The sequence below is a fragment of the Salvelinus fontinalis genome, chromosome 1 (genome assembly GCF_029448725.1).
Source record: "Salvelinus fontinalis isolate EN_2023a chromosome 1, ASM2944872v1, whole genome shotgun sequence".
In the NCBI taxonomy this organism is placed as follows: domain Eukaryota; kingdom Metazoa; phylum Chordata; class Actinopteri; order Salmoniformes; family Salmonidae; genus Salvelinus; species Salvelinus fontinalis.
Window position 1 is genome coordinate 52,017,491 of NC_074665.1, and position 25,195 is coordinate 52,042,685.

General features: G+C 40.7%; 1 protein-coding gene across 2 annotated transcripts in view; it reads right to left on the reverse strand.

Annotated features, from left to right (window-relative positions):
- The window catches only part of LOC129857438 (VPS10 domain-containing receptor SorCS1-like), an 89,444-nt gene that overhangs the window by 6,814 nt on the left and 57,435 nt on the right, over nt 1-25,195 (reverse strand). For both annotated transcript variants that reach the window (XM_055925697.1, XM_055925687.1), the window contains exons 17-23: nt 23,528-23,641; nt 23,169-23,340; nt 19,343-19,529; nt 19,044-19,177; nt 18,741-18,864; nt 18,391-18,503; nt 17,612-17,746 (exon numbers count right to left, since the gene is read on the reverse strand). In XM_055925697.1, coding sequence (XP_055781672.1) covers nt 17,612-17,746; nt 18,391-18,503; nt 18,741-18,864; nt 19,044-19,177; nt 19,343-19,529; nt 23,169-23,340; nt 23,528-23,641 — 979 coding nt within the window. The remainder of the gene's footprint in view (nt 1-17,611; nt 17,747-18,390; nt 18,504-18,740; nt 18,865-19,043; nt 19,178-19,342; nt 19,530-23,168; nt 23,341-23,527; nt 23,642-25,195) is intronic.

The window sequence follows — 25,195 nt, forward strand, 5'->3', positions numbered from 1 at the left end:
TTGCACCCAGTCATGCATCTTGCTCAATCAGTGCAAATCCCAACACAATTTGCCTAGTCAATTTGTAAGTCTTTCAAATGAGTGTCTACCACCCTAAAAATGTCCTCTCCCCTTGTTGTTGTTTGTAGATGGTCACAGAAAAGAAATTCCTCCTGGATATCATCATCAAATACGTATCATGCATATACCATCTATTGCGGAATTCCAGCCACATCTACTGACTCATCTAATTGAAGAGAGAAATTCTTGTGCTGTTTCATCTTTACTATCACAGATGCTTGTATGTCAACTGACATATATCTTATTCTTTTGCCCACTGTGTCATTGAAAAGTGGGACTGAGTACACTTTTTGTACTGCCTCCTCGCCCAAAAGAGATACACAGACATCCCTCAGGCATGGTTTGATGAGCTCCTCTCCTATAGTGTGGGGCTTCTTTGCCTTATGTATAAATATATTTGCTATATTTAGGCTCACCTAGTATGAAGCTTTGAGGATAACTCTGTTCCCTTTGAAGGTCTGTTAGAGGAGCAGAGAAAGCCTTTTGTCAAAAACCAACAACAATGAACTATCATGTAAAAATATTTTTATCTAAATATGACCTTCTTTTGATTTACAGTTGAAGTCGGAAGTTTACATACACTTAGGTTGGAGTCATTAAAACTAGTTTTCCAACCACTCCAGAAAATTCTTGTTAAGAAACTATAGTTTTGGCAAGTCAGTTAGGACGTCTACTTTGTGCATGGCACAATACATTTTTCCAACAATTGTTTACAGACATATTATTTCACTTATCACAATTCCAGTGGATCAGAAGTTTGCATACACTAAGTTGACTGTGCCTTTAAACAGCTTGGAAAATTCCAGAAAATTATGTCATGGCTTTAGAAGCTTCTGATAGGCTAACTGACATCAGTTAAATCAGTTAAATCAGATAAATCTCAGCAGCTTCCATTTTTTCTTCATACTCAAAAGCACTCTTCCGTGCCACAGGGCAAGTCTCCCCAAGGGACCTGAAGTATGAAGTAAGAGCTGGCCAGCTTTGCAGGAGACAATCGACAGCCGGCTGAAGAGCGAGCCATCGTGTGCAAACATGTCGCAGGATTTCACTCCATTCAATGTCAACAAAGGCAAAAAAAAATGCAAGCGGTTCCTCTCTTCGGGAAGCAGATACTGAGAAGTGGCTGTAGATCTTTAAAACAAATGTCTCAATATCCACTGACAGCTGATCGCAGGCGTTCTTGCAGGCATTATGAGCTATGTGTGCCGGGCAATTATCTTTCAGAATGTGATTGTTGGCACTGCTCAATAACTGGTAAACGGAAAGGTGTTTTCCAAAGTTGACATTGGCATTATCTGCCGCATAGGGCTGTGATGTGTCTAATATCCAGTTCATGCTTTTCCAGACAGTTCATCAGAGCTCGATGTATGCCATTTGCAGTTTCATCATTGTCTTCATAAAAGTCAAGTAACTTGCACTGCACTCCATCAGACAGAGAGAAAAATCTCACGCTCACTGGAGACATGTTTCTATTTACCTTGTTTGAGGCATCACTGGCAACTGAGAAATACACGGGCTCACCTTCGGTCGGGGACAGATCATCCAAAATATCCCGCCCAGTTATTTGGTCCTAAAATATTCATTGTAATTATCTCAGCTTTCGTTCTTCCCACGTGCATCTTCTTCACATCATTTGAGTCATGAAGCAAAGCTTGAGCTTAACAAGACAGTCGGTGCTGTTGTAGCTGAGTCCGTGTTTCACCGTATGGTACACATACGAGGCTTCACTTTCCGCCATGTTGTTATTTTCCGCAGTGGACGTCACGAAGAATGCACCGATATTGCTAGCACCTTTAGCTAGCGTGGTCTTCTTGTGCATTTCTGTGGATGCATGCTGAGTTAGGTCATTCTCCCTTCCATGGCCTATTGAGAATTCCCGACGGCACAAAGCACAGAAAGCTTTCGTCGAGTCACCACTGTCTTTTTTTGCTTCCTATTGTTTGTTGGAGCTGCACAGTCTTTTCTTTTTTTAGCAAGTTTATCCATATTTCCTTGATATGCCAAACCGACTGAACAACAACAGAAATTACTTTGCAGGAATTGGAGCGTTTACGCTATACTGTGATTGGATGAATGTACGGGACAAGGGAGTGTCCCGTATGGGACAAACCAATTTAGCCCTATATAAGGGACATCCCGGGTAATACGGGACAGTTGGCAACCCTAGTGTCACTTAGCTTGCTTTGGCTAACGTTAGCTATTAGCTGAGCACGAGGGCATTGTTTGAAAGAGAAACTCACAACGTCTACTACGAGAGATGGTGCTCCCTTATTTCTGCTTATCATCACCTGTTATAAAATTACAACAATGCCTTGCTAGATGACTTACTCTTCCACTGTCAAAGCACTGTTTCCTGAAGCATCCTGCCCTGTTCTGAAAGAATTCCCTGGGTTTACTGTCATGCTGTGGATGTTTGGTCAGGACGTGTCGTTTTAATTTGTTAGTTTTGAGAGACTCATTACTAAGCACTTCCCCGTACAAAACACATTGCGGGCGATCCTCGTTATTTCTCAAAGTTTGTACAAAACCAAGAGAGAGAAACTCATCGCTGTATATGCATTTCATGACGATTGAGCTCATTCAGAACTTGTGGCTAGCTTGTGTCCATTTGATGATGGCGAGTGGGAATGACAAGTCAGTGGATGACAGCACATCATCTGCTGCTGAACGACAGTGCTTCAGCGTGTGGGTCGCGGAGTGATCTAGAAAACTGCAGAAAAACGATCCGGTACACGATGAAGCACACAGGCATATTCCTCCCACTCATGCAGCTGCCAACCTGAGCTGAGATACCGCTGCTAAAGAGTGAGCGCAGTTGCACTTGGCCAAATCAATTCCAGTAATTAATTATATAACTATACATTTACTCAGATGACCCACTTTGGGTCTCACTATCTTCTATCTTGTTAATTAAGTGTGTTCAACTAATTGGCCACACCTGATCTTAATGATTGCTTGTTTTGTTCGAGGTGGAGTCTGTTTGAATAGATTCAAATTAACAGCTTTGTATAAGTAAAAAAAATAAACATGCCATGCTACCGTATCTCCATTCTGGTTTCACAGTGGACTATTTCCATGGAAATAGTGTCAGGTTTTGGCCAAGACTGTTCGGGTTTTGGTCACTAGATGTCCCCATTGCACCTTTTTTGTACCTTTTGTTTTTCTTGCTCTAATTATTGTTTGCACCTGTAGGTCATTCCCTTGTTAGTATTTAAACCCTGTGTGTTCCTCAGTTCCTTGCTCAGTGTTTGTAAGTTAGCACCCAGCCCCAGCCCAAGCCTTGTTTTATTCAGATATTTCTCTTGTTGGATTTTCCAGAGGTTCTCTGGTTTAGTTCTTGTGTATTATTTGAGTAGTCTTTTGAGGTTTGTTTTTCCCTGCTGTTTTTTACCACTTTGTGGAGTTTCTTTTGTATTTTGGAGGATTTCCATTTTGTGCCTTTTGGCTTTGTTTTGGACATTGTGGATTTAGTTCTTTGCCTGAAGATTTTGTTCTTTAATTAAACCACCATCTCTAGTACTGCTGTGTCTGCCTCATCTTCTGGGTTCTGACGATTATTAGTGACTGTTTCTCGCACCGGGTCCTGACAAATAGAACAGAATATCATAGGTTTGAATCTCACTGACCCGTGCTTTGTCGTTCTGCCCCTGAAGAAGACAGTTAACCCACTGTTCCCCGGCACCGAAGACGTGGATGTCGATTAAGGCAGCCCTCCGCTCCTCTCTGATTTCGAGGGGTTGGGTTAAATGTGGAAGACACATTTCAGTTGAATGCATTCAGTTGTACAAGGTACAACTTTCCCTTCCCCTTCCCTTCCACAATACAAAATAAATGTGTTTGCATGATTAATGCCTAAGCAAATTAATTTCCATGCATCCTATCCTATTAACCTAAGCCTAGCAGTGTTATTAAAAGCCTAATTGAAACATGTTCTCAGAATGTTATTTAATTACCTTCAAATAACCTAAAATGTATATTCTCAAAACATTAATAAAACCTCTCAGGAAAGCTTTCAAGGAACCATAGTTAAATGTAATGTATAACTAAATTGAGATAATAGCTTCCTTCCACGATGGTGGAGTAAGGCCCTCCTTCAAGGTCCAATTGAAGGATGATACAGTATAAGCAAAGGGGTCAATTCCTCTTCGATGGTTTTGTACCACTCTGATGGGAAGCCGTCGCCCCCTGGAGAATTTTTGTTCTTAAGTTGAGTAACTGCACTCCCTACCTCTTCCTAGAATAGACTGAGTGAAGTACAGAGTAACGGGTATAATCCCTTTGCAATGTGTGGAGGTCCTTCCAGATATCTATCAGTCCCAGTTCTATCAATGAGGTATTAATCAACTTTCTGAGGTGCCTTTTATTTCTCTTAGTACTGGTCGTGTCCAGATGATTTAACACCAGGTTCAAATTGCCCGCACAAATTAAAATAAATGTGTAAAAAAATAACTTTTCACTCTCTGGAGGGACATAAACATTAATGAATGTTACCTCTTTATGTTATATTTTCCCCTTTACCACCGTTAATCTCTCCTCTTTGTCATTCATTTCCGTAATACTTTCAAAATGAACAGAGTTCATAATAAGGACCGCCAGACCCCCACTGTGTTACTATTTAAAAGAACTGTAGAATGTGTTTTTCAGTTTTTCATGTTCCAATTGTGATAAATGGCCTGTGCTTTCCCATTTTTTTTTTTTTGCAAAAACCTTACTTCTCTTAATAGGATTGTTCAAGCCATTCACGGGCCGAACTCCCAGTGGATTAATTAGTCATATGTTGCATTATTTTTATACATCAAGATGGTATTGGAACCCCGGTAACAAAAAATATTCAAACCCTGAACATCTCAATAAGATAACAAAAAGTAGACCTTCAAAAATGGGTTGCCCAATGCAGTCCTCCCCACACACCCCCTGTGTGGTCCGAGGAGAAAAATCCACGCTATGTGGAGGCCCCTCTAGCAGTGCAGAGATAGTATAAATTCTCCCTCTACACATTCTAGCTAGGAACAGTTAATGACACATACCCGCAGGTCTTGGTTCCTATTCAAAAGAGTCAGTGTTCCGTTTGAAAGATTCACTTCGTTTGTGAGTTTCTGAATAAAACGTTGTTGCAGTTAAAGTAAACAGTCGGCCTTACAGTAGGCCTTTTGAGCAATAATTTTCTGGAAATAACGTTACGTCAGTATGTTAACCGATTGGCATTAATCCTCAAGTGACCCTATCCAAGGCTGGGTTATAGCCTATAAACAATGACAGTTTTATCCCCAGAACAAATTAGCCGAGCTGAGGTTGCAGGCTATTTGGCTCATATTTCAGCCTTAGCAAATTCCTCATACCCGTTATTACAAATCACATATGTATCCATAGAATTAGGTCTCCGTTTGAATTCCTGCAATCTGTCCCTTGCTCATTGTACCGTCTCTTATCCTTCGGCTCTGGCTGAATTCTGCTCCCCTCCCACACGCCTCCACGTCAACACTTGTTGTAGTTGTCTCTCACTGGTGATGCTGTTGAGCCCGTCCTCTCCTCTACCTCGATACTGAATCCCATCTTCCTCATGTACAGTACTGCCTCAGCCACACTGATGTAGACCGTTGGATGGACTCCCTGTTGATTCTCATTTTGTCCATGGGGGATTTGCATCTCTGAATCACCTCATGAGGCGTAATCGTGGTCGAATGACAGTATGCATGTTCCATGCTTAATCTTCTTCTGCCAGGCTTTCCTCAAAATCATTTCCTTGGTATTGTATTGGTTTTTGAGCAAGTGGCCTGTAGGCTTTCTGGATCTGAAGATCTGTGTCTGTCGGCAGAGAACGTTCATTTTTGAGTAGACCTTCTATGAATTGGGGCATATCTCTTCCTTCTGCATCCACAGCAATATCGTAAACACGGATATTGTCGTGCCTGGACCTTCCCTCAAGGTCACTCAGTTTCTCCTGTATTCACTGTTGTTGTTTCAGTGGAAGAAGTAGAGCTTTGCCAATTTCCATGTTTTGATCTTCCAGCTATTCGATTCGTGTCTCTGCCCCTTTAAAATCTTTACTTTGGGTGTGAAGTTCCCCTTAAGTTTTCCTGGATCTCGCTGTAACTTCATGTTTGAGTTCCTCTAACTCCTTCTTTATTTCCTTCTTAACTTCGTCCTTGAATGTAGTCAGGTTCCCTCTCACTTCGGTTCTAAGTTTGCAGATTTCTCTGCTAATACTTATCAGCGTTTCCTTCGCCGGGATCCTCTCCATCTCACTTCGTCATTGCCATCTATGCCTTGCTTGTTGAGGGCTGTGTATATCTTCATCCATTTCTGCTTTATCTGACTCTATAACTTGTGTTTTCCACTTATTCTGACATCTCGTTCAACATCCCCCACTCATTTATACTGAAGCTTAATATATTAAAATTTAGAAAATATGAAATTGGGGGTGATTTATTTACAACCGACCGGGAGCTTGTTTTCTACATGGCCAATCCATCGCTCACCAACTACATAGTCGGCATAACTAAATGTTATGTCGCTTTTCTTCCACCCAAGCCTTATATACCTGAATCAGGAAGAAGAAAGAACTTGTAGACAACTGGCTCTTAATAACCCCTAGAGTAGATTTTCCGCTGCCCCGCAAAAATCTAATTAGCATAATACAAAAATCCCCTTAAAAATCTGTCAGTTTAAGATATCTGTTTTTTGCATTGGATGCATCTCAATCCCCCGCATCCGCTGATGTCGCACGTCCGCATCTGTGGTGAAAGGTAACAGAGCTAGAACAGTGTTTGTCAGACCATGAGACATCTCAAAAATCTGTCTTCTCGCAAAATCGTCTGTAGCGGTCGAATGGTTTGGCCTACAAACTATTATGACCCCTCTATGGAAAGATGAGATTCTCATGAACACAATGTTGTTCTCAGTTTTTTTATGACCCCGAAAAGCCCCCACAAGCGTCTTGGGACTCATCTGAAGTCGGCACAGACGATCTGCCAACGTCCGTCTGTAGCGTCCGAACAATTTAGGGCAGCCTTTTCTATGGGTCCCGACCCACCGACCTGTTAACAGTGGATTGCAACGTGTCAGAGTAAATGTTTTATTATTTAATTAATTACTGGAATTGATTTGGCCATGTGCATCTGTGCTATCTGTTTAGTGCGCTCTCTGCTTAGCAGCGGTCTCTGCTCAGTTTGGCAGCTGCGCAAGTGGGAGAGGGAGATGCCAGATAATTTTCTGCAGTTTTCTTGAAGATCACTCCCCGACACACAATGCAGCGCTGTCGTTCAGCAGCAGATGATGCCCTGAAAGCCAATGATTTTATTTTATTACCGCCTTTTTCTCCCCAATTTCGTGGTATCCAATTGTTAGTAGTTACTATCTTGTCTCGTCGCTACAACTCCCGTACAGGCTCGGGAGAGATGAAGGTCGAAAGCCATGCGTCCTCCGAAACACAACCCAACCAGCCGCACTGCTTCTTAACACAGCTCGCATCCAACCCAGAAGCTAGCAGCACAAATGTCTCGGAGGAAACCCTGTGCATCTGGCGACCTTGGTTTTTAATTTTTTAATTTTTTAAATTTTATTTCAACAACACAGAGTTACACATGGAGTAAACAATAAACAAGTCAATAACATGGTAGGAAAAAGAGAATCTATATACAATGTGTGCAAAAGGCATGAGGTAGGCAATAAATCGAATAATTACAATTTAGCAGATTAACACTGGAGTGATAAATCATCAGATGATCATGTGCAAGAAGAGATACTGGTGTGCAAAAGAGCAGAAAAGTAAATAAATAAAAGCAGTATGGGGGTGAGGTAGGTAAATTGGGTGGGTAGTTTACAGATGGACTATGTACAGCTGCAGCGATCGGTTAGCTGATCGGATAGCAGATTTTTAAAGTTGTTGAGGGAGATAAAAGTCTCCAACTTCAGAGATTTTTGCAATTCGTTCCAGTCGCAGGCAGCAGAGAACTGTAAGGAAAGGCGTCCAAATGAGGTTTTGGCTTTAGGGATGATCAGTGAGATACACCTGCTGGAGCGCGTGCTACGGGTGGGTGTAGCCATCGTGACCAGTGAACTGAGATAAGGCGGCACTTTACCTACCATAGCCTTGTAGATGACCTGGAGCCAGTGGGTCTGACGACGAACATGTAGCGAGGGCCAGCCGACTAGGGCATACAGGTCGCAGTGGTGGGTCGTATAAGGTGCTTTAGTAACAAAACGGATGGCACTGTGATAAACTGCATCCAGTTTGCTGAGTAGAGTATTGGAAGCTATTTTGTAGATGACATCGCCGAAGTCGAGGATCGGTAGGATAGTCAGTTTTACTAGGGTAAGTTTGGCGGCGTGAGTGAGGGAGGCTTTGTTCCGGAATAGAAAGCCGACTCTAGATTTGATTTTGGATTGGAGATGTTTGATATGAGTCTGGAAGGAGAGTTTGCAGTCTAGCCAGACACCTAGGTACTTATAGATGTCCACATATTCTAGGTCGGAACCGTCCAGGGTGGTGATGCTAGTCGGGCGTGCGGGTGCAGGCAGCGAACGGTTGAAAAGCATGCATTTGGTTTTACTAGCATTTAAGAGCAGTTGGAGGCCACGGAAGGAGTGTTGTATGGCATTGAAGCTCGTTTGGAGGTTAGATAGCACAGTGTCCAGGGAAGGGCCGGAAGTATACAGAATGGTGTCGTCTGCGTAGAGGTGGATCAGGGAATCGCCCACAGCAAGAGCAACATCATTGATGTATGCAGAGAAAAGAGTCGGCCCGAGAATTGAACCCTGTGGTACCCCCATAGAGACTGCCAGAGGACCGGACAACATGCCCTCCGATTTGACACACTGAACTCTGTCTGCAAAGTAGTTGGTGAACCAGGCAAGGCAGTCATTAGAAAAACCGAGGCTATTGAGTCTGCCGATAAGAATATGGTGATTGACAGAGTCGAAAGCCTTGGCCAGGTCGATGAAGACGGCTGCACAGTAATGTCTTTTATCGATGGCGGTTATGATATCGTTTAGTACCTTGAGCGTGGCTGAGGTGCACCCGTGACCGGCTCGGAAACCGGATTGCACAGCGGAGAAGGTACGGTGGGATTTGAGATGGTCAGTGATCTGTTTGTTGACTTGGCTTTCGAAGTCCTTAGCTATGCAGGGCAGGATGGATATAGGTCTGTAACAGTTTGGGTCCAGGGTGTCTCCCCCTTTGAAGAGGGGTATGACAGCGGCAGCTTTCCAATCCTTGGGGATCTCAGATGATACGAAGGAGAGGTTGAACAGGCTGGTAATAGGGGGTGCGACAATGGCGGCGGACAGTTTCAGAAATAGGGGGTCCAGATTGTCAAGCCCAGCTGATTTGTATGGGTCCAGGTTTTCCAGCTCTTTCAGAACATCTGCTATCTGGATATGGGTAAAGGAGAAGCTGGGGAGGCTTGGGCGAGTAGCAGCGGGGGGGGGCGGGGCTGTTGGCCAAGGTTGGAGTCGCCAGGTGGAAGGCATGGCCAGCCATTGAGAAATGTTTGTTGAAGTTTTCGATTATCACGGACTTATCAGTGGTGACCGTGTTATCTAGCCTCAGTGCAGTGGGCAGCTGGGAGGAGGTGCTCTTGTTTTCCATGGACTTTACAGTATCCCAGAACTTTTTGGAGTTAGAGCTACAGGATGCAAATTTCTGCTTGAAAAAGGTGGCCTTTGCTTTCCTGACTGACTGCGTGTATTGGTTCCTGACTTCCCTGAACAGTTGCATATCACGGGGGCTCTTTGATGCTATTGCAGTTCGCCACAGGATGTTTTTGTGCTGGTCGAGGGCAGTCAGGTCTGGAGTGAACCAAGGGCTATATCTGTTCTTGGTTCTGCATTTTTTGAACGGAGCATGCTTGTCTAATATGGTGAGGAAGTAACTTTTAAAGAATGACCAGGCATCCTCAACTGACGGGATGAGGTCAATATCCTTCCAGGGTACCCGGGCCAGGTCGTTTAGAAAGGCCTGCTCGCAGAAGTGTTTCAGGGAGCGTTTGACAGTGATGAGGGGTGGTCGTTTGACCGTGGACCCGTGGCGGATACAGGCAATGAGGCAGTGATCGCTGAGATCTTGATTGAAGACAGCAGAGGTGTATTTGGAGGGCAAGTTTGTCAGGATAATGTCTATTAGGGTGCCCATGTTTACGGATTTAGGGTTGTACCTGGTGGGTTCCTTGATGATTTGTGTGAGATTGAGGGCATCAAGCTTAGATTGTAGGACTGCCGGGGTGTTAAGCATATCCCAGTTTAGGTCACCTAACAGAACAAACTCTGAAGCTAGATGGGGAGCGATCAATTCACAGATGGTGTCCAGGGCAAAGCTGGGAGCTGAGGGGGGTCGGTAGCAGGCGGCAACAGTGAGAGACTTATTTCTGGAGAGATTAATTTTTAAAATTAGAAGTTCGAACTGTTTGGGCATAGACTTGGAAAGTATGACAGAACTTTGCAGGCTATCTCTGCAGTAGATTGCAACTCCTCCCCCTTTGGCAGTTCTATCTTGACTGAAAGTGTTATAGTTGGGTATGGAAATCTCAGAGTTTTTGGTGGCCTTCCTAAGCCAGGATTCAGACACGGCAAGGACATCAGGGTTGGCAGAGTGTGCTAAAGCGGTGAGTAAGGCAAACTTAGGGAGGAGGCTTCTGATGTTGACATGCATGAGGCCAAGGCTTTTTCGATCACAGAAGTCAACAAATGAGGGTGAATGGGGACATGCAGGGCCTGGGTTTACCTCCACATCACCCGAGGAACAGAGGAGTAGCAGGATGAGGGTGCGGCTAAAGGCTATCAAAACTGGTCGCCTAGAGCGTTGGGGACAAGGAATAAAAGGAGCAGATTTATGGGCGTGGTAGAATAGATTCTGGGCATAATGTGCAGACCAGGGTATGGTGGGGCACGGGTACAGCGGAGGCAAGCCCAGGCACTGGGTGATGATAAGAGAGGTTGTATCTCTGGACATGCTGGTCTCAATGGGTGAGGTCACCGCATGTGTGGGTGGTGGGACAAAGGAGGTATCAGAGGTACGGAGAGTGGAACTACGGGGTCCATTGCAAACCAAAACAATGATAACTAGCCTGAACAACAGTATGCAAGGCATATTGATATTTGAGAGAGACATACAATAAGGCATAAAGTGATTGCAGGTCATGATTGGGAGAGCTAGCTAAAACAGCAGGTGAGATAACAGCAGCTAGTCAGCTAACACAGCAACAGAAGGTAAACGCGCACTGCGTCCGACCCGCAACAGGAGTCGCTGGTGCGCGATGAGACAAGGATATCCCTACCAGCCAAACCCTCCCTAACCCGGACGACGCTAGGCCACGGACCTCTCGGTCGTGGCCGGCTGCGACAGAGCCTGGGCGCGAACCCAGAGCCACTGCGCCACCCGGGAGGCCCGCCTCACAAGACTTGTCTGAAGCTCCCCTGGTACCAGTTGAAAAAATGTATTGAAGTAAACTGTATATGGAGACTGTTTAGTGCCAAAAATAAGGGGGTAAATACGTGTAAAAAAAATTTAACCAATAATTCCTGATCTTTCTTATACAGTTGAAGTCGGAAGTTTACATACACTTAGGTTGGAGTAATTAAAACCAGTTTTCCAACCACTCCACACATTTCTTGCTAACAAACTATAGTTTTGGCAAGTCGGTTAGGACATCTACTTTGTGCATGACACAAGTAATTTTTCCAACAATTGTTTACAGACAGATTATTTCACTCATTATTCACTGTATCACAATTCCAGTGGGTCAGAAGTTTACATACACTAAGTTGACTGTGCCTTTAACTTCTTTATGATAGGGGGCAGCATTTTCACTTTTGGATGAATTGCGTGCCCATAGTGAACTGCCACCTACTCTGTCCCAGATGCTAATATATGCATATTATTATTACTATTGGATATAAAACACTCTGAATTTTCTAAAACTGTTTGAATGATGTCTGTGAGTATAACAGAACTCATATGCCAGGCAAAAACCTGAGAAAAAATCCAAACAGGAAGTGTGAATTTTGAGACTGGTCAATGTTCAACTCATCGCCGATTCAATTCCCTGTACGATATGGATCACTTCCTACGCCTTCCACTAGATGTCAACAGTCTGTAGAACGTGGAATGAAGCCTCTAGTGTGATGTGGGGCCGGATGGGAGGTGTTTCAGTCATTGGTCTGGCAGAATGCCAGTTCCTGGTCATGTGCTTTCCTCGTGAGTAATGGACATTATCGAACAAAACAACGATTTATTTTGGAACTAGGATTCCTGGGAGTGCATTCTGATGAAGATGATCAAAGGTAAGGGAATATTTATGATGTAATTTCGTATTTCTGTTGACTCCAACATGGCAGAGATTTTTTTTCTTTTTCTGAGCGCCGTCTCAGATTATTGCATGGTGTGCTTTTTACTAAAAGTTTGTTTTAAATCTGACACAGCGGTTGCATTAAGAACAAGTGTATCTTTAATTATATGTAAAACATGTATCTTTCATCAAAGTTTATGATGAGTATTTATGTTATTTGACGTGGCTCTCTGCAATTTCTCAGGATATTTTGGAAGCATTTCTGAACATGGTGCCAATGTAAACCGAGATTTGTGGATATAAATATGCACATTATCGAACAAAACATAAATGTATTGTGTAACATGATGTCCTACGAGTGTCATCTGATGAAGATCATCAAAGGTTAGTGATTAATTTTATCTCTATTTCTGCTTTTTGTGACTACTATCTTTTGCTGGGAAAATGGCTGTGTTTTTCTGTGGCTATGTACTGAGCTAACATAATTGTTAGTGTGCTTTAAAATGTAGCATGGTCTCACTCTGTGTGCAATAATAGTGTTCAACATTATTTTTTAATGACTACCTCACCTCTGTACTCTACACATAGAATTATATGCAAGGTCCCTCAGTCGAGGAGTGAATTTCAAACACAGATTCAACCACAGAGACCAGGGAGGTTTTCCAATGACTTGCCCATTGGTAGACAGAGGAAGCAGACATTGAATATCCCGTTGAATATGGTTATTAAGTACACTTTGGATGGGGTCCAAATACATTTTCCCCGTAAATCCTTTTTTAAATCAGACATGTTGGCTGGATTCACAACATGTGTACCTTTAATTTGGTGTCTTTGAAAGATTGATTTTTATAGTAATATATTTGAATTTGGCGCACTACATTTTTTCTGGCTTTTGGCCAAGTGGGACGCTACTGTCCCACATATCCCAGAAAAGTTAAACAGCTTTGAAAATTCCAGAAAGTTATGTCATGGCTTTAGAAGCTTCTGATAGGCTAATTGACATCAGGGGGAGCAATTTCCAAACGCCTGAAGGTACCACTTTCATCTGTACGCAAGTATAAACACCAGGGGACCACGCAGCCGCCATACCGCTCAGGAAGGAGACGCGTTCTGTCTCCTAGAGATGAACGTACTTTGGTGCAAAAAGTGTAAATCATTCCCAGAACAACAGCAAAGAACCTTGTGAAGATAATGGAGGAAACAGGTACAAAAGTATCTATAGCCACAGTAAAATGAGTCCTATGTTGACATAACCTGAAAGGCCGCTCAGCAAGGTAGAAGCCACTGCTCCAAAACCGCCATAAAAAAGCCAAACTACGGTTTTTAGCTGCACATGGGGACAAAGATCATACTTATTGGAGAAATGCCCTCCGGTCTGATGAAACAAAAATGGAACTGTTTGTCCATAATGACCATCATTATGTTTGGAGGAAAAAGGGGGATGCTTGCAAGCCGAAGAACACCATCCCAACCGTGAAGCACGGGGGTGGCAGCATCATGTTGTGGGGGTGCTTTGCTGCAGGAGGGACTGGTGCATTTCACAAAATAGATGGCATCATGAGGGAGGAAAATGATGTGGATATATTGAAGCAACATCTCAAGACATCAGTAAGGAAGTTAAAGCTTGGTCGCAAATGGGTCTTCCAAATGGACAATGACCCCAAGCATACAGCCAAAGTTGTGGCAAAATGGCTTAAGAACAACAAAGTCAATGTATTGGAGTGGCCATCACAAAGCCCTGACCTCAATCCTATAGAAAATGTGTGGGCAGAACTGAAAAACCGTGAGCGAGCAAGTAAGCCTACAAACCTGACTTAGTTACACCAGCTCTGTCAGGAGGAATGGGCCAAAATTCACCCAACGTATTGTGGGAAGCTTGTGGAAGGCTACCCAAAACATTTGACCCAAGTTAAACAATTTAAAGGCAATGCTACCAAATATTAATTGAGTGTATGTAAACTTCTGACCCACTGGGAATGTGATGAAAGAAATAAAAGATGAAATAAATCATTCTCTTTACTATTATTCTGACATGTCATATTCTTAAAATGAAGTGGTGATCCTAACTGACCTAAGACAGGGCAATTTTACTAGGATTAATTGTCAGGAATTGTGAAAAACTGAGTTTAAATCTATTTGGCTAAGGTGTATGTAAACTTCCGATTTCAACTGTATCTCTTAGACACTTCAGAACAAACTTCCTTAAGATTTTTTGGGTGGACTATCTGTTGTTCCATGTAGTGAATCTGTTTTTCAATGCATTTTTATGGTCTAATAGCAGTAAGGCCAAATACAATTTTTCATCTAATAATGTTGCCTTTTTTCACTCAAAAAGGCAACAGTTCTGAACTGGGTTTAATTTAGTTTTTTTTGTTCTAATAATTTTAATTTGGTTCTTTCTCTTTTAAACATCCATTGGTTGAAAGCTCATTGCTCAGTTATCACTTGGCTCATGTAAATAATTCTATAGCTGTCCCTTTAAACATCCTAAGGTCAACATCCCCATAGTGTTCACATTTCTCTCATGTAAATGTTGTAGGTGGAGTGCCTTTTTGTCTCACCCATCTACACATAATATCCCATAATGACAAAGTGAAATCATGTTTTTCAGAATTGTTGCTAATTTATTGAAAATGAAATACAGAAATATCTCCTTCACATAAGCATTCACACCCCTGAGTCAATACATCTTAGAATCATCTTTGGCAGCGATTACAGCATTGCACACCTGGATTGTACAATATTTGCCCCATTATTATTATTTAAAAAAATCCTCAAGTTATGTCAAATTAGTTGTTGATCATTGCTAGACAACCATTTTCAAATCTTGCCATAGATTTTCAAGCAGATTTAAGTCAAAACTGTATTTTGCTGACTCAGGAACATTCACTGTCTTCTTGGTAAGCAACTCCAGTGTAGATTTGGCCTTGAATTCATATCCCAGTGTCTGGTGTATGATCAGACTGAACAAGGTTTCCATCTAGGATTTTGCCTGTGCTTAGCTCCATTCCATTTCTTTTTTATCCTGACAAACTCATCACTCCTCAAAGATTACAAGCATACCCATAACATGATGCAGCCACCACTATGTTTGAAAATAAACTCATACTGCAAAAAAATGTGGCAAAGCAATTATGCTTGGGGAAAAACAATACAACACATTACTGAGTACCACTCTCCATAATGCCTTGTTGCAAACAGGATGCATGTTTTGGAAATGTTTATTCTGTACAGGCTTCCTTCTTTTCACTCTGTATTGTGGAATAACTGCAATGTTGTTGATCCATCATCAATTTCCCCCTATCACAGCCATTAAACTCTGTAACTGTTTTAAAGTCACTATTGGTGAAATTCCTGAGCATTTTATTTCCTCTCTGAGTTAGGAAGGACGGACGCCTGTATCTTTCTGTTGACTGGGTGTATTGAGACCCCATCCAAAGTGTACTTAATAACCATATTCAACGGGATATTCAATGTCTGCTTCCTCTGTCTACCAATCGGCAAGTCAGAGGAAAACCTCCCTGGTCTCTGTGGTTGAATCTGTGTTTGAAATTCACTCCTCGACTGAGGGACCTTGCAGATAATTCTATGTGTAGAGTACAGAGGTGAGGTAGTCATTAAAAAATAATGTTGAACACTATTATTGCACACAGAGTGAGACCATGCTACATTTTATGTTTGACTTGTTAAGCAAATCTGTACTCCTGAACTTACTTAGGCTTGCAATAACAAAGGGGTTGAATGCTTATTGACTCAAGACATTTCGGCTTAAAAAAAAAATAATGGCGTGAAAATTTCTAAAAAAATATCTCCACTTTGACGTTATGGGGTAATGTGTGTAAACCAGTGACAAAAACTAATTTGCATATGAAAATATGAGCAATTTTTGGAAAATTGGCCAAAGATTTGCCACAACTGTTTGCCAGAAGCCTGCTTTTTTCATTAAGGGTTCACAGCTAGATAAATCAGTAATTTAACAATTTACCAGAAACCATTTAACAAGAGACCAGAATGCCTTCCCAAAACCCATTTGACTCCTTAGCCATGGCTCACTAATTCCATCTCGCTCTTTCTAAAATCTTTCCACTGGTTAAAAATAGACTGCTCTACACTGTATGAATAATTACTTTTTATTCTAGTGGCGTATCAGGGTCAGTAAATCTATAACACATTTTAATAAGCTGTGCCAGACATCACCACCCCCCCCACCACACAGACACACACAAACCCAACGTACACACACAAACCCAACGTGCACACACACGCCATGTCACACACACGACATAAGAAGATGTGCAATAGTGAACTAAGATATATCAACCCATTGTCTGTGAGGTCTTGCCAGGTATTCAGACAGGCTATAGATAAATACATCCGCCTAATTCCCAACTCAGGCTGCCCCGCCACTAGTCTCCTCTGATGTGTCCAATTACATGATGCATCATTTTAATTAAATACCTATTAACTCAGTTCAAGACTAACTGCGAGCCACTGGAATTACGTTTACATGTTGCAACATATGCAAATAAGTGTATCCAGGATTGTAACAGATCATGCAGAATAAAAGTGTCTGATGGTGGACTGAAATGGATATCAATTTTACTATACGATTGAGCTGCTGAAAGGCAGATGAAAACGTGGTGTGTTTTATCAACTCTATAGAATGTCAAGAATTATATAGCTGTAAAAACCATTAGAGCCCAGATCCAGCATCTTAGTTATTATATTCGAAGCAAACCCTTTATGATGGAGTGAATGATAAGTATAGTATGTCTTAGAGCTATTAACTTATAATGGTTAGAAATGAGTTATGTGAAATAAATTGTGATGCTACAGTTTAGGTTGCAATGATGTACTGAGATGAATGCAGCTTTTCAAGAGCGAGGTTCTGTTATTTTGATGGGAAGACATTGCCCTCTAGTGGTGGAAGTGTGTAAATAAATGCAATTTTGTTGCACTTGAATATCTAATAAAGGATCAGTAGATTCCATATGCATGTCTGATTAAAGCAGCGAAAAGAGAAAAACTAATTATGAGCAAATGATGAACCCACCATGATATGAAGAATATAATCAAGGGGAAATGTCTTTTCACATTATGCTGCTATTTAGTGATGCTGTTATTACTTGCTTAATTTAACATTGAGGTACTGTAGGCCTAACTACAGCATGATTCAAGTAATGGATCTATATAAATGGAAGTAAATGGGTAGAACCATAATAATAATTCAACATCGTTTAAGACTTTATAGTCTGGTGATACATTACCTGCTCTAAATGTGTCACTTTTCCATCCATTCTCCCCTCTGTTGACCTTTTTCCAGGGACGATGCAAAACTCTGCTGCCGTTGGCAACCCTGGGAGCACTGACACTAGCAGCTGCTCTCCACTGATCCCTGTGACCTTCAATGAAAAAATAATGAAAAATAAAAAAATACATCTGGCATCTCAGTTTCTCCTATATTTTCATTACATTTTGTCATATAGCACTGCACTGTACTTAACTGTGGAAAAGCCTAAATGCACCAGCTTTTTTTTTTCTTTTTCCCAGATGTCATTTGACTAAGTACCTGTCACTGGCAAGAGATAATGCACAAATCAGCCCAAACATGCAAGTTCATTTTGACAGTCTTTAGTAAAGAGCAGGCCTTTTTAAGTGCATTTGCACTGTAACAACCCAGTCAGTTTCCTGGTATAAAACATGGTCATAGCTGACAAGACAGAAAGCCAGTGTGTGGTGTATATATAGCTCAGCAGCCAGGCCTTTTATGTAACCCGGTGTGCTTCTTGACATCCTGAGAGAGACAATGGAGGAGACTGTAAACACTTTGCCTTATATGGTACACTCTACCTGCTATTTACATTAGGCCAAATACTTATAGGGACATAACCTGATTTGTGGCACTTAGAAATCGTATACTGCTAGTAATTTTTACCAGCTAACTTGAATTACTTGAAATAATCATCAGAGTGCACCAATTAGTTACTGTAATCGCAGTAATTTACTGGTAAGAAGTTCTGTAGTAGTACTGTACAGGAGAACTCACTTGGACCATGGAGTCCTTGACCACTCTACTGATGTCCTGCCTCCATTCAGCCACACCAGGATTGAAGGCCTCCAGATTAGAGGAGAAGGCTAAAACGTGTGACTTGAAATGTTCTACAGGAAAATACAAGACCCATATTTAATGGTGATAGGTACTAGATAATAAGAGAGAAACTGTTAATAGATCATAAGAGGTTATAAATGATTAAGCGTTAAACATCTAAATGATCAAATCACCTTTTATTGGTCGCATCACAGTCAGTATTATATATCACAGAACATTTACCACCTGGATGTTAGAAACATAGAACACCTCTGTAATTTAGAGATGAGTCATTTCAAATACCTTACCATAGACAGCAACAGTTATTTTGTCTTGAAGGACGGTGTTACCAACTGACACTTGCACGGTGACAGTATGGGTTCCCTCCTTTGAGAAGGTGAAGGACATTCCTCCCACTAAAGTCATAACAGGCTGACACACATGCACAAGACAGAGTGGTAGAGTTTGCCAGAGAGACAGAGAGAGAATTTCACAAACTAAAGTTAGGTTTGTCCATACAATACACAATATTGCAATTAATATGGTAAATGAGGTAAGTAAAGTTCTGTAAATCTGTGAAGTTTTAAGATATAGTGGAATTCTTGACTGACCTCAGTGTGGTTGTTGAACCACCAATAGTAGGTGACTGTTCCAACGTAACTTGGCTTTAGGACTGTTGATAGATTCACTGCTTCATTCCTAACAACCACCGAGGGAGCTGAAAGCCGTACTTGCTCAAGTAGACCTACAATAAAATAAAATACAAGTGTTTCCTTTCATGGAAGTGTATTCCTTTCCTACTGCAGTTACATCATTAACAGAGTTTTTTTACGGGTAGAAATGTTGCAAAGAGTACCTGTAATTCTATAGTAAATTAAGTATATCAGTCATTCATTGCTGTTTCACTTACAGGTAACATGTAGATATAGTAAGACTCTCTCAGAGCCAAGGCTGTTGAGTGCTGTGGCAGCCACTCGGTAAATGCCCACTTTATTGTATATATGTTTGACTCCATCCTCTATGGAGCTGATGTTAGCGTAGGACATGGCCGTCCCATCTCCAAAGTCCAATGTTATACTTGTTGTGGAGCCATCACTCTACCAATGAAAACATGTTTATGATTAGATAAAAAATGGCCACAGTGTGCATGTTTAGCACAATTTAAATACATATATTCATATATTTATTTATATATCCTACACACATTCTGCATATAGAAATACATTGTTATATGTGACAACTGTTATACGACAATGGCTACAAGTGTTTGACAACAACCATCAAGGCTCTATGAATCAACAAAATGTACAACATGATGCACTGCAGCTCATCTCAATCCATTGGTTGACGATTGAGAGTAAACCAATGTATACATAAATGTATACTATAGGGCGGCAAATACATAACATCTAGATATGCCCATTCATAGCAGGGTCATACCACGAAATGAGTGACTTTTGCATCCCTTTGATATTTTAAGTAAAGATATTGAATTTTAACAGCCTGTTATATTAAATGAAGTACCTTTTAATATAGACCACATGTCAAATTTTATAATTCTGATATATTCATCATTTTGACCTGTACACCCTCTGTGACTTCTAGTAAGATTTAACCCACTTACCCAAACATTTCTCAAAGTTGTCCCCATAATTGTAAAGCAATAGTTCATTTAATGTGATTGGTGATTACTTTTAACATTAAAAAAACTACCTGTTCATAATTTTAAGGTTGACCCTGTTACGTGAACTGAACTCTCGTTTTAATATGGAATTATTGAAATTATTCCTTTTTTAAATATAAAACAAAAAACAAAGACGGAACATCTTAAAGTCCAAGCAGGTGAGCTGGTTCTACTCTTTTTGGCCATTTTCTCGTGTTTTGTGGTGGAAAACTGAGTGGGTCGAGCATAACACATCAACTCTGTTACCTATTTGTATTTATTAACCTGTTGGGATGGGGGCGCTGTTTAGACTATTTATGCTAATTGGGTAATTTATGAAACGGCTTCCCACAAAATCCTTGATCGTACAATATGCATATTATTATTATTATTGGATAGAAAACAGTCTATAGTTTCTATAGGAGTTGAAATTTTGTCTCTAAGTGGAACAGAGCCCATTCTACAGCAATTTTCCTGACATGGAGTCAGATTTGAGAAATGTTGGCCACTGTTCTGAAGTCAGTTAAAAGGGCACTGTCATTGCTATGACTATACGGACACTTCTTACGTCTTCCCCTGGATGCCTTTACGTGATGACGATTCCAATGGGGTCGATTGCGTGTTCACAGGCCCTATAAATTAAAAAACCCTGTAGCTAGCAAGTCTTTCCTTGCTGCGTAACGCGCGTGCTGGACACCGACCCGCTCCTGTTCCAAGCGTTAGTTTAGCCTGTTATATTTCTCCGGTCATCTTTTCACTCGTTATAGGAGTTAAAAACATCATAAGGTAGTTAATTTAAAGCGTTTTATAGCAATTTATATCCGTTTAGTGCGATTTTGGGACATTTATTTTTGAAACGATGTGAATAGCTGGACACGCTTTTCAGTTCATCCCGAACGCAGTTGGCATTTCCACATGGCAAGAGGACAGCTTTCCACCAAAAGACGATTACTCCCAAGAAAGGATCCTTTGCCCAAGATACTGATGGAAGAACAGCTCAAGGTAGGACATTTTTATTATGATAAATCGTGTTTCTGTCGAAACATTTTAGTGGCTTAGGACGCCATGTTTTTTGACGTAGCTTCGCTTGGCGCAAACTGTATTGAAAAGTAAGGATAAATTAAAAAATGTAATTCCGCAATTGTATTAAGAATTAAATTGTCTATCAATCCCTGTCCACCCTATATTTTTTAGTCACGTTTATGAGTATTTATGTATAAGAGTAGATCACTGTCTAAGTGGCGCAAGGACATTTTCTGACCAGCTTGTCTACATTTCACATTGTCTAACCATGATTTTGGTGGCTAAATATAAACATTTGCGATCAAACTCTATATGGATTGTGTAATATGATGTTACAGGAGTGTCATCGGAAGAATTCTGAGAAGGTTAGTGAAAAAATTAATATCTTTTGGCGATGTTGACTTTTATCGCTCACTTTGGCTAGAATCAATGCTGGGCTGCTATGTGCTATGTGCTATGCTAATATAACGATTTATTGTGTTTTCGCTGTAAGACACTTAGAAAATCTGAAATATTGTCTCTATTCACAGGATCTGTGTCTTTCGATTCGTGTATGCTGTGTATTTTTACGAAATGTTTGATGATTAGTAAGCAGGTAAACACGTTGCTCTAAGTAGTTTTTCTATTCCATTTGTGACGGTGGGTGCAATTGTAACCTATGCCATCTACCTGAAATATGCACTTTTTCCTAACAAAACCTATCCCATACCATAAATATGTTATCAGACTGTCATCTAATGAGTTTTTTTGTTGGTTAGGGGCTATAAATATCTTAGTTTAGCCGAATTGGTGATGGCTACTGGTGTTGGTGGACAAATAAAAGATGGTGGATTATGCTAATGTCTTTTTAGGTAATAGATGTACATCTTTACATATTGTGTCTTCCCTGTAAAACATTTTAAAAATCGGACATGTTGACTGGATTCACAAGATCTGTGTCTTTCATTTGCTGTATTGGACTTTAATGTGTGAAAGTTAAATATTTAAAAACTATATTTTTTTTGAATTTCGCGGCACTGGTTTTTCAGTGGGGGGGGGGGGGGTGTGCCGCTAGCGCCACGCTGATCCTAGACAGGTTAAGGATGTCCAGCAACATTAACACTTCTTATGGCTGAGATCCCGTTAACGGGATCGACATGACAACAGCCAGTGAAAGTGCAGGGCGCCAAATTCAAACAGAAATCTCATAATTAAAATTCCTCAAACATACAAGCCTTAGGAAGTGCAATATGACCCCAAAGACACTGTATATTGGATAGGCAACCTACAAACCTCAGATTTCCCACTTCCTGGTTGGATTCTTTTTCAGGTTTTTGCTTGCCATATGAGTTCTGTTATACTCATAGACATCATTCAAACAGTTTTAGAGACTTCAGAGTGTTTTCTATCCAACTCTACTAATAATATGCATATCTTCCCTTCTGGGACTAGTAGCAGGCAGTTTACTCTGGGCACCTTATTCATCCAACCTACTCAATACTGCGCCCAGCCATAAGAAGTTTTAAGGCAGTTATATAAAATAAAAAATATCACATGACATTACATTTCATATCACTTTTCACAACACATTAAGTGTGCTCCCTCAGGCGACTACGCTACTATCACATACTGTATCTACAATACAAAATCCATGTGTACTTGCGTGTAGAGTGCGTGTCTTGTCATGTGTATGTTTGTCTTTGCCCATAGATTGACAGACTAGAATTATTATTATTTTTTTATTGGGTGAAGCTTGCATTCAATTTCCCCTCCCTGTTGCACACAACAAGCTTCTATTCCCCTGTCAAAAGAGGATTTATGGCTGATTTAAGATGAAATCGTCAACCCTGTTACTTTACTTGGCACTTAATAGGCACTTGCTATTGTCTGTTTTTATTAACCTCTTGAAAGATGTTTGTTATCTAAGTTGAATATGTGCTCTTTATGACAGATTATTATTTAAAAAATGTATCACCAAGTTACGCTACTCAAAAGGCAACCAATTGGTGGAACGACCCAGCACATGCTTTCAATAGTTGATAAGATGTCTAAGAAACCTTCCAGAGATTACCTCGTCCAGAAACACCAGGAAGGTGATGTTGTCCCCCATGGTGGCTGTAAGTGTCCCCTCACTGGTGACCAGCTGCAGACCTCTCGGGGCCTGGCGGGGACACCTCTGGCTCCTAGGGCTATACTTCCCCAGGCTTACCGCAGTGCAGTTATTGGACAGAGCCTTACGGTATCTGCAACATACACACATACAGACATAAATAACTAGACAGCCCATACCATCTTAAATACATATGAAGGAATAAAACAAGAAAATATACTGTCAACTTTGCTGAAGGGATCTCTAATAGTGTACTTTCTTTTGAGTGCATTTCTGACTAGTTAAGCAGTACATAATGTTTAAATTAAGATTTGCCATACCCAGTAGTGTTGAGGAAGCTGTCCCCAGTGGTGCAGTCTTTGGCCACGGAGGATGGAACAAACCAAAAGACAGGGGTGCATCCTCCATCACTCTGCCTCTCAAAGCCATAATCACTATTTGGGGTGGGAGAGAGAAATCAATAGGCTACAAGTCTTGAGATCAGTAATAAGCATTAAGTATAGAGCGTGGATGTCTCTTTTTAAGGTTTATTAGTAAAACATTTTAAGACTGTAAAATAAAAATAGACAGATTTGAATGTACTTGATTTTTAATACCAATCATTACATAGTTTGATAGAGCATTATGTTTGGTGTGTTCGACATCAAAATAACCTTAAGAAGAAAAAAAACATCTAAATATGTTTCATATTGTTTACTGGCTTTGGAGCTCTGTAAGAAAATGTAAACAGATATCATATAAACTTGATTAATTGATTGATTGACAGATGTCAGTGAACCTTTCAAAGTATTTTTTAATTATTTATTTTAATTATTATTTTTAATTATTTATTACAAAAAACACAAGGAAGGGGTAACATTAAAGTATTAGAACATGAAGGACAAACAATACAGCATCAAGACACTATCAAACATGTATCAGTCTTTCTGCAACAGAGCAATCCTTATGTGTGAGGGTGCGTATGCATGATAGTGATATAAAATATATGTCATAGTTTCCTTTTTCATGATCACAAGCTTGTGAAACCCAAACCCTCCAAGATCCCCCCAAAGTTCCCCAATAGCTGTCCCTCAACCATTCAAGACCCCTCCCACAGCCCCCCCCCGGAAGAAAAAATATAAAAAATACAATTAATTCCATTCCCCACCCCCAATGCACCAACAACCAAGAGAATGAACTACAGAGAAAAAAGGAAAAGACAGAAGAAAACACCAAACAACAATGCAAACCTTTAAACATCAAGGACAACTGAAATCATAACAGCAATACCTACTTTATATGTTTGTGTGCATGTCTGGCACTATTACATGTATGTGTGTGTTCTTGTATATGTTTATTTGAATGAGAGTGTGTGTATATGCATGTGTACAAACACCTGCATGGCATCAGCCTCAGGCAAACCAGCATTAGTTGTAAAAGCCCTGCCACTTAGTGTCATTCAACTGTACTTTTATTATGTTTATTTTGACTTTTTTTTCTCTCCTTTATCTTTTGACCATCATTCACTCTCTCACACAGCAACTCCACTCCCACTTGTCTCCAATTCCACATACCAACCCTCAGCTTCACTCGGCCTATCCCATCTATCTCTGCTGACCACCCCCTTCGTGTTTCTACGCAACACATATCTTTCAACTATGCTATGATGTTTAACGTACAATTTCAATCTATCTAATCAAATAGAATTTACAGATTGCGTGTTGAAGATAAATACTTTAACTAAGATTATTAATATATTAGTAATATAAGTGTCCCGGTCTCTCCAGATCTCCTAACAGTACTATTTCTAGGGTCAATGCTATGCATTTTCAGCCATTCCTGAACCAGAATAAGGCTACCTGAGGGCAATACCAAAATAAATGGTCTATTGATTCTGTATCCTCACAACAAAATCTGCAGAGCTTTGATGATTTTATGCTCCAAATATTCAACATTTTGTTGGTGGCAAGAATTCTATATAATAATTTTAGCTGAAAAGCACGATGTCT